The 10,458-nt window shown below is 37.4% G+C and overlaps 1 protein-coding gene across 1 annotated transcript; it reads left to right on the top strand.

Moving 5' to 3' along the window:
* Window positions 1-1,394: 1,394 nt before the first annotated feature.
* On the top strand, window positions 1,395-7,228 carry LOC107568074 (CD276 antigen homolog; the record flags this gene model as incomplete). The annotated part of the gene is made up of 3 exons (XM_016253917.1): window positions 1,395-1,404; window positions 6,020-6,367; window positions 6,500-7,228. Coding segments are annotated over 3 exons (534 nt in total), but the record flags the coding sequence as incomplete, so codon positions are not given.
* Window positions 7,229-10,458: the final 3,230 nt, after the last annotated feature.

Genomic DNA, 10,458 nt, shown 5'->3' with positions numbered 1-10,458 from the left:
CACCCCCTCTGCTGGGTTCAGAAACCGGGTGCTCGACTTGCAGTGCGTATTTCACTCGTCGATATATGTCCAGACGGTAAGTAAAGCCGGTTTTCGGCTTCATACTTCCTGGATCATGCGGCCATAACACAGGCTTCTGCGGGAGCCTTGGTGTTCATCAGGCCCCCGGCACATCACTGCAAAAATTTCCTGGAAGTTGGCTGGGGTTACGCTTTCATGCTACCCTGACTGGTCTACCATATCTGGGTCGCCCTGAGGGGTTTCCCCGATCACCAGGATATCCCCTCTTGCTGAGGCATCGAGCGGGAGGCATAGGTGGCATTACGAGAAAACCTTCCTATGTAAATGCTGTCTTGGGCAGTGCTTCCCTCTTCTTTGAGGGTTGTATTTGAGCTTGCCTCTCCCGTTTGGCCCAGTACTTCCGGGTATCTGTAACAGATGCTTGGAAAACTAAATAAGTGCAGCACGTTAAGCTTTGCGCACTTTTCTCAAATCCACATAAGTGGTAAGTGTGCACGTTATGCTTTGCCCACTTTTCTAAAATCCTGTATGGTAAGGGTTACACGTTATTGACCTCGTTCCCGTTTTCTGAGTTGGTTAGACCCCGGTTCCTTGGGCTCCACTCAACTAGTGTGTCTCTGTCGACACACTCTGGAAGCATAAGGGTTATTGTGAGTATGGTGCTTTCTTTCGAGCATTAATCCTCTGTGAGGAGTTTGATTCCTCGCTCCATGGGCTGTCCTCATGGTAGTTTGAGCAGTGCTCCCCTTTTATCAAAGGGTTACCTGGAATGAGCAACGTTATTTCCTCTGAATTCGGAGTTCTCGTCTCACATAAGAAGTTGAGTTCTCTGTTTTTCCAGAGCACCTGGAACCAGCAGTATCAGGTGGATTAGGCCCTTCATCTGCCTCCCTGATGAGTGTTTGGCTAGCTTGCAGTATGATTACCCTTCTGATTTTATAATCATGCTGCAGGTCGAGCCCCCTCTCGGGAGAGCTGGGTTTGTGCTCCCTCAGCCTAGGTAAACTACTGCTAGCCGTTCCAGCATTGGAACATGCTGTAGGTCGAGCTCCCTCTCGATTGAGAGCTGGATGTTTGCTCCCTCAGCTACAGATTTACTGCTAGCTAATCCAGCATTATAAGCCTTAGATCGAGTTGATAACTTCTCAAACATAGCGTTTTGGGATGCACCATTTCCATCTATGGGCTGCTCTTTCAGAGTGACTCGAGAACCCCTTAGAACGGTATTTTTAAAATCCATGTTATGGCAAGTGTGCACGTGAAGTCTTTGTACACTTTCTAAAATCCACACTGTGGTAAATTTGCACGCTAGTACTCTGCGTTCTTTTCTAAAATCCTGTATGGTAAGAGCTACGCACAGCAGCCTCGTGCTCTTTCTGAGTGGTTTAAAACCCTGGTTCCGCCTTGGGCACCACTCCACCTATGAATCCTCTGGATACCAACTTTAACAGGGTGTTGCTACTAGGGGTCTGTTGAGACAGTTCCTTTAGCATATGCAGAGCGTGCGGTAGCCCCTGTGTGACAGGCCAAGACTTAGTATGATTCTAGGCTCTTGGTCGTATTCCCTTAAAGAAATCTATTCCTGATTCCAAGCCTTGAGCTCTACCCCGGGCCAAGGAGTTCTGACCCTAACAGGTACGTTTTTTGGGGTATGTAGCCTAGGTCTTTGGCCATAGGGAATAATGTCACTGACAGCCGTCTAACGTCCCAGGGGCAACTCCCATGGCAATATGGTAGAGTTGGTTCTTAGTGCTCGCCATGGTTTCTGGCATGCACTCCCCTCAGCATGGTGGCGTGGGTATAACGTTCCCCATAGCGACCCCTAGAGGACACAGTTCAAAGTTCCCATGAAAGGGAACGTCTCATGTTACGTATGTAACCATGGTTCCCTGAGTAGGGAACGAGACACTGCGTCCTCTAGGTTTCTTGCCATGTTTCGGACGCAAGCTTCAGACGAAGAAGTGGATGTTGTGTTCTCCCAGCACCTATTTATACTATAGTCGCATGTAGTGATGTCATGGCTGTCGCCGGCCAATGTGTTGTTGGTGTTTTTTCAAAGTATGCTTCAGACACGGGTCACGACAAGGTGTTCCCCATTGCAAAGTAGCCCAATTCCACAAGAAAACCGCAGACTTGGCAACACTGAGCATGACTGATACTCGAGCCAACTCTGCTCTAACTGTCGACTAGCAGTGGGAGTCAGATTGCCCCCTAGTGGATGGCTAAAGATTTGTTAACTCATATTCATAAATCCTCAAGGGAACGTCTCTGAATTAACTGATGCTCGCGCCCCCCTTGACAGGTGCTGGCGCGCCCCACAGGTTGAAAACCCCTGCCCTAGAGGATGCAGTGTCTCATTCCCTACTCAGGGAACCATGGTTACATACATAACCTGAGACGTTTTATTACATACTTTTTAAACATTTGGTGGCTATCATTGACTTCCATAGTAGGAATAAAAAATACTATGGAAATCAATGGCAACCACCAACTGTTTGATTACTATTGAGAACTGATTGATGTTCACTTGGATTTTTTTCCCCATCGAGGGGAAATAACTTAATACTCTGTCATTTATAGTAGTATGGTAAAATTTATATTTTTAATTGTGTAACGTTATGTTCAAAATAACTACAAAATGTCATGCCTTTGAAAAATAAAGAGAACAACAGAATGCGCTGCTTTAGCGCGTCTCGGTCTCCTTGAGCATCTTTCTGGCGCATGCCACAAACATGAACCACAGCAAATACTTGTCTTTTAAAAGGCTTCATTTAGATTATTTGACGTTAAATGCATCATATAAGTCACTTTGGAATAAATCACAGTAGGCCTATGTATTATGATAAAAAAACACTTTACAGTCTGGAAATACTTTAGGCTATAGCAAATTATTTCTCGGACCCCCTATCACTTTAAGAACCGCTGGTCTACACAGAAGAAAGAGCTGAGCTATTCATTAGTCTGTTTGATGAGAAAAATATTAAATTGATCAAATGGTTTATTAATCCGTACAACTGCAGCAGTGGAGGACTATTATTCTGCTGCGTGATACTGCAGAAGAACTGATGAAGGCACGGTTTGATCTTCGGCTGACCAATCAGCAGAAAGGGGCGTTTTTTCCGCCCACGTGTAGAAATCGAATATTCAAGCTGTTTATTCATTTTTCCACCCATGAACGAAAAACGAAAATTTAAGCTGAAATCTGGTTTTTCGTTTTTTAGAAAAGAAAAAAAAAACGAAAAAGGAGCCTTTTCTCTTTTTTCTACTTTCAATATTAAATCAAAAAACTAATGATCGAATGATACACGGATTAGTTTTGTGTGTACGGTTCTAATTTCAATTTTGGTTTTCAGCATAGCATTTAAAAATACAATTACCATCCTTTTTTTTTTTAAATTCGTCATGCTTAAAAAACGAATGGACGCAAAAGTACATGGACTGTACACGGACCACCTACCCCAACCCTAAACCTACCCCTTACAATAATGCAAAAATAGTAATTATTGTTGTATAGTGTGACAAAAATTACGCTGTATTGATGTGCGCATGCCCAGTAGCGCCTTTTGTATCCCTTCTAGTCTTAACCTGGATATGACGACTGCGGAAGTCATACAGAGAACCCGGAAATGTGTTCAGGTTTAGAGTTTAACATATGCTGTTTTATTTAAGTGTTATTTCGTTATTTATGTAAAATATATATTAATTATATCGGAGCACCATGATCATCGGGTATGTTCGTGATTTATTAACGAAATTTTGTTTTTACAAAACGAGTCGTACTTCCATCACAGCCGTACTTTCAGTTCTGACCTGCCGCGATACATGAAAAAAAAAGTGCTCAGGTTTGCGCTCGCTTTAGTATTTGGCCTGATTTGTTTTGTTCCTTACTTAAACTAGCATTAATAGACAGCACCTGTCAACATCATTAATACATTGATTATGGGTTGATTACTTACCTAGTTACAGGTTAATACCCAGAGAAATAGCTGAAACGATTATTCTGATTTAGCCATTAGCATTAGCGTGTTGTATTGTCTTTTTGTGTCCCGGTTAGGCCTGTCACGATAACAACTTTTTGTTGTGCGATATATTGCCCCAGAAATAATTGCGATAAGCTATATTATTGTCATTTTAAAGACCATTTTATGCCACTGAATATATAATCATAATGTAACCGCATAATAATGCAAGAAGGCCTACACACTTCCAAATGAACTTTTAATTTTTAAGAATATTTAGATCATAGAAATTAAGTATCAAAATATTAGATACCTTAAAAAACCTGAATAAATAGTAAATAAACATTTTCTAACAAAAAGTGCAAAGTAACAAGTAGAAAAAAGGAAAAATGCACAAAGAACTTTTATGGAGATTTTTCCATCTACAGGTTTTCCCCTGTCCTTCTTTTCTCTGTAAATTAAGGGTGCACACTATTGCTGACAAACACAATCCCTACTTAGCAGTCAGATGTCTGTATGCACAAAGGCACAGATCCCTAAACAAGGCCAAATCTGCAGATGAAACTTTGTTTGTAGAAGCACTTTTAAAATGTGAACGAGCACCTCATGACTACACCATGTTATGTACGAGAAACTGCAAAAGACACAGGCGCAAGTGGAATGTACAAAACACGGTGACATATGTATTGTGTCACCAAAAATTATTGAGTTCATGTACATATATTGATAAGTCGATATATTGATTATTAAGACAGGCCTAGTCCCGGTGCATGTGCAGTTATTTTTATTTGATAGTAGTTTGATTGACTGCGTCTTATAGTGCATTTAAGATGATATTGTACCAAATACATAAGATGGGTGAAAATGCTCCTTTATGCACAACAACATTTACTGCTAAATCATGTTTACAGTTTCTACAACATCTACAGGATAATTATGCAATATATTGTATATTGTTAAGCGAAATTGTAAATGTTGTTAATTTGGTTGCGAATTGGTGCATTTGGACAATTTAGTGACAATTTACAGCTGGCATATGTATACATTTTTGTATAAACATTTTGTATATTTACAAGTTTTGTTTGTTTTGTTTTGCCTTTATTTTTAATTGTTTCTTTGTGAAGTTTGTCATGCTGCATATGAAAATCACATTTGGTCAAAAAAAATTTTTTTGTGTATCATTAACTACAAACTACAAAATATATGTTGACAACTTTTACAAGCTAATCTGTTATTACTCATGCATAGAAATTGCATGGCACATGCAAAATACTGAGCTAACAACAATTTAACATAAACAGTTTCCAAAAGTGGGTCGTCCAAAACTTCAGAAGTATATGTTGGATGATTTGTCTTTTTTTATGACTAGTCCCACAATGTTCTGGAATGTTCCAAAAAGCACTAGATTATTACATAATATTCTAGAATGTGACAGAAACTTCTAGAATGTTCACATCCTTGCAAAAGCAAAATATCTTTAGAAAACTTTCAGTATTAGCACAAAAGCATTTCTGTACTATACCAATGTTTCATAATTAATGAAAGATGCTTAAATGTACCTGACCTGAATATTTACCAACATATTGATGCTACTAAATAAATAAATAGTCCAATAATAATTAGCAAAACATAATTACAGAAGAAACATTAAAAATTAAGTGAAACAGATTTTTGTTACATTGTGTTATTGTTCTAAGCTGATGTGTGTTAAGTTTGCAGCAAGCCGATGTGCGTTATTAACGGCAGTCACTTCCCATTATGCTTTTAGTGTTGTGAGAATATTGACATTTCAGCAAGTCAGAGAGCTTTTCTAATTGGCATGATCACTTGTGATCAGTTCTGCTCATCTCAAACAATGTCATGATCTACTGGTTGAGATCAAGGAAGTTAAACTTGTTTTTGTTTTGTTCTGTTTCTGCAGTTGGTGTTTCATCTGTGTGTTTGCAGTGCTGATAAACAAAGGTGAGCATCTGAACTAAATTTGAATGATAAATTCATGTCACATGTATAAATGTCAGATTGTGTGTTTACAATTACAGTTTCTGTCATTTCAGTGTCTCTGGATGTCAAAGTAGTGGGTTTTACTGGCAGTTCTGTTGTCCTGCCGTGTTCTTCAATTCAACATGATCTTAAACCTCAAGACATGCATGTGCTTTGGAGAGACAAAGACAGTGAGACTATTTATGATTTAATTGAAGGTAAAGATTCATTAGAGACACAGGACCCACGTTACAAGAACAGAGCGCAAACTTTCCCAGAGGAGTATAAGAGAGGAAACTTCTCCATCAAACTCAACAATCTCACTCAAGCTGATGCAGGAGAATTCAACTGCTTCATCACACACTCATCTTATTCTAATCAGGAGACTGTATGGCTCTTCATTAATGGTGTGTAAAATAATTTATTGAGGTTTTAAATAAAATTAGTCTAAATGCTGCTGTATACAGTATAAATGATGGATCTGTTGTCTTTATCACAGTGTAGTAATAGTGTTTTTTTATGAACTTGTTTTGTTGCAGAATCAACAGTAGAAACTGGAAACCAATCTACTGAAGTACCACCAGAAACACAGTCAAACTGGATAAAGACATTATTAATCTGTGTTTGTCTTTTAACTTTAATAACTTTAATAATTGCCCTGTCTACACTCTATTTCAAATTTTGCAGGAACAAAAGCCATCAAGCTCCAATATAGAGGGAAAAGTGTCATACTGAAGGTCCTGCATAGCGAGTTTCAGTGGCATCTGAGCAGCCCATATTTTCCGGCACCCATGTTAACAAATGAGTGTTCACATCAGAAGTGTGAGTGACATGTCATGCACAATCACATATTCTGTTGTAGATTCTCTCTCTCATTATACTCTTACAATGACAGAAAACAATGTGCACTGCTTGTTCTTATTGTATAACAGAATGAGATCTTGAAACACTTGAACAGTGTCAGTCCTGTCAATATGTTGCTGCCTCAACAATTCTGTACCAGAAGTGTGTTCTCAAAGTAAATGTATTTTGTATTCTTTATGTATTTCTTGATTGTTAATATTATTACTGCGCATCAATTATTAATCTGATTCATTAATTCCTAGTTATACATCAGCCAATGTAATTATTTGTTTTCATAAAGTGTGCTTAAAGGTAAAACATGGTGCTCATGGTTGAGATTATCATACGGCTCTGCAGACTGTTGTTATTTGGAACAGTTATTTGGACAAGGTTACTGAATCTTCTTAAACTCAACACATTTCCAGGAGTGGACCGTTTTCTTATGAATTTTAAAGATTGTTTGCTAAATTAATCTTTTCCTTTTGAAATGTTTAATAGAAAGTATTATGAATGCCTCTCTCCCCTACAGTTACTCAAAGCCTTATGCTGCTTTCCAACCCCAATATGTCTTAATAATTATAACCTTTACACCTTTGTTTTTAGTGTCTTAAGAATGTACAAGATGCTATAATAGATCCCAGTCTGTTTTTTGCTGGGCACATTTCAAATATTAATACTGTTAGACATTGTTACTTTGTCAGATTTGATTTCAGGTGAGACCTTTGTTTAGTTTTTAGACATTTATAAAGTATTGAATTCATTTGAGGACATTTGTTTGTAAATAAATAAAAATCCCAGTGAAAGATAAAGTCACTTATCTGGATACTGTCATTTCTAAGAAATATGTTTTTCTATGTTTTGACAACTTTACTCCTGGGGTGTATTCCAGCATATAGTATACAGAATTTAAATACAACAGATCTGGAAACATGGTGTGCAATTCAAAATCCATGTATGCAATTAATATTTATTTAATTTATTTATTTTGTTACTTTTAAAAGTAATGCATTACAATATTGCGTTACTTCATAAAAAAGTAACTAATTACGTTACTTAGTTACTTTTTATTGAAAGTAATGCGTTACTTTTTAAATCTGGGCTGGGCTTGCTTGTTTGCTTTTAATATAAAAAGTTCTATTTTTGGCAAATGTAAAAGCCCTTTCACACCAAAAGCCTCAGGCTGAAGGAAATGTAAATTCACGTCTGTACAGTATACACAGAAGAAGAAAGTCCAACACTCTTCAGCAATAAAAAAAGAAGAAATGTTAATTTTTGCTTATTATTATGGATGAATTGGATCACCGAAGGTCAGCAGTAAATTGGTTAATAAAACGGGATTAAATACATAAAGGATATTTGTATTATTTAACATATTTAATTATTGCAGCTTTGAGCATATTCTGAGTTGCTTTTAACTGTTTTTATTCATTTTGAGGAAAACTAAATCAGATTTTTTTGTGAGTGAGTGAGATGAATTAATGCATGTTCACATTTATTCTAGAACTAAAGTAACAGCTTACTCTCAATTTCTCTCAACAAGGAGACAGGAGAGCTTTCAATCAATAAATGGGGAAAAGTAACTGGCATTACTCATTTGAAAAAGTAACTCAGATATTTTCTTGTAAATTAAAAAGTAATGCGTTACTTTACTAGTTACTTGAAAAAAGTAATCTGATTACGTAACTCGCGTTACTTGTAATGCGTTACCCCCAAAACTGAATATAGCCTATTATATATATATATATACATATGATGAAGCGCTAATATAAGTAATAAGATAATATATTATTCTAATATGGTTATTATATTTATTTTATTGGCATATATAACAGTTATCTGTATAAATTATAAAACACTATGACAAGGTAATGTTTAATTTATTATATATATTTATTTATTACATTTTATATTATCATCACATGGATCGGCATTTTCTATAATGTCTAAATTCTAAATCAAAATACATATCTGATTTGACTTAATATATAATTAGCATCAAACAAGCAATATTATTCATATTCTCAAGGATTAAAGAAACGGGAGAAAAAAATAAAAATGACTGCACAGCCATAAATTAGGTAGCGATATGCACTAAGCATGTAAACGACCATTGAACAAAAGAAGAAGAAAGAAACAGCATGGCGCGCTTTTTCTTAGCGTCCGTTTCCATAGCGACTCGTCAATTTGTCTCTCTGTTGAGAATGTCTTGAGTCTTAACCAGGAACATACTCTGAGTTGAATGAACTTACTCCCGGACGCGTTTTTGGAACCACATACCTTGAGTAAGCAAGGTTTGGGGTTAATCAACCTAAAGTTGGAGAAGGGTCTAGCTGCAGCCTTGTACTTGCACTCTCAGACACTTGCGCTTCCGCTAGCGACGTCACTTGCAGTCTTTTATTTTTTATTTTGTTCTATTTATTGATTTTGTTTGAATGTCTCAACATTTTACAACAGTAGTCAGGTGGTGAAGACAAGAAAAAATAAACTAAATTACACTGTCACTTGCAATCGCCGCTATACCTGCGACGTCACTTGCAATCGACACAAATCTTGCGTGTTGCCAATGGAGACAAGACACTGTGGTGATTAAACGATAACAACTAATTTATACTATAACGTACAGGGTCCTGCAAGAAAAAGACAAGACCCGCAAATTCGTGACCAGATCAGCAGAATATGAACGCAATGCACAAAGTCTCGTTAAGTGTTTTCCTCCTGTAGAAAAACATAAACACTTAACATGGCTTAATGTATTAAGATACATTAAGTTCAATTAAAAGATAAAATTCGATATATAGTTATTATTTAATGTACTACAAGGCAAACAGATGGCTATGAACACAATGCGCAAACTTTCACTTGTCCTCCCATACAGCAAAACGCTTAATGTGGCATAATAACGGATGATAAAGACAATTCAATAGCCCATATGTCTTGTTGTTGACTCAAAGTATATACGGAAAACGTTTCTGTTTTCTCATTCTGTTATAGGAAAACGCTTAGTGAGAGACTTTGTGCACTGCGTTCATATTCTGCTGTTCTGGTCACGGATTTGCAGGGCTTGTCTTTTTCTTGCAGGACCCTGTATGTTATAGTACTAAATTAGTTTGAATCTTTAATCACCACCACAGCGTCTTGTCTCCATTAGCAACACGCACCATTTGTGTCGATTGCAAGTGACGTTGCAGGTATCGGAGAGTGCAAGTGACCATAATTTAGTTCCTTTCTTCTTGTCTTCACCACCTGACTACTGTTGTAAAATGTTGAGAGATTCAAACAAAAAGTAATCAATAAATAGAACAAAATAAAAAATAAAGACTGCAAGTGACGTAGTGGAAGCGCAAGTGTCCGAGAGTGCAAGTCTGAGAATGCAACTGCAAGGCTGCAGCCAGACCCTCTTGGAAAGTTCAGGGTTTAGCTGACGGTAAGTTAACCGTGCTTTCTGGAATACACCCCTGGGGGTGCTTACTCGAGGTATGTGGTTCCAAAAACGCGTCCGGGAGTAAGTTAATTCAACTCAGAGTATGTTCCTGGTTAAGACTCAAGACATTCTCAACAGAGAGACAAATTGACGAGTCGCTATGGAAACGGACGCTAAGAAAAAGCGCGCCATGCTGTTTCTTTCTTCTTCTTTTGTTCAATGGTCGTTTACATG

This window comes from Sinocyclocheilus grahami, unplaced genomic scaffold, assembly GCF_001515645.1.
Source record: "Sinocyclocheilus grahami isolate Dianchi unplaced genomic scaffold, SAMN03320097.WGS_v1.1 scaffold1211.1, whole genome shotgun sequence".
Classification (NCBI taxonomy): domain Eukaryota; kingdom Metazoa; phylum Chordata; class Actinopteri; order Cypriniformes; family Cyprinidae; genus Sinocyclocheilus; species Sinocyclocheilus grahami.
The sequence above is the reverse complement of the archived record's forward strand: the minus strand, read 5'-3'. Positions and strand labels throughout refer to the sequence as shown.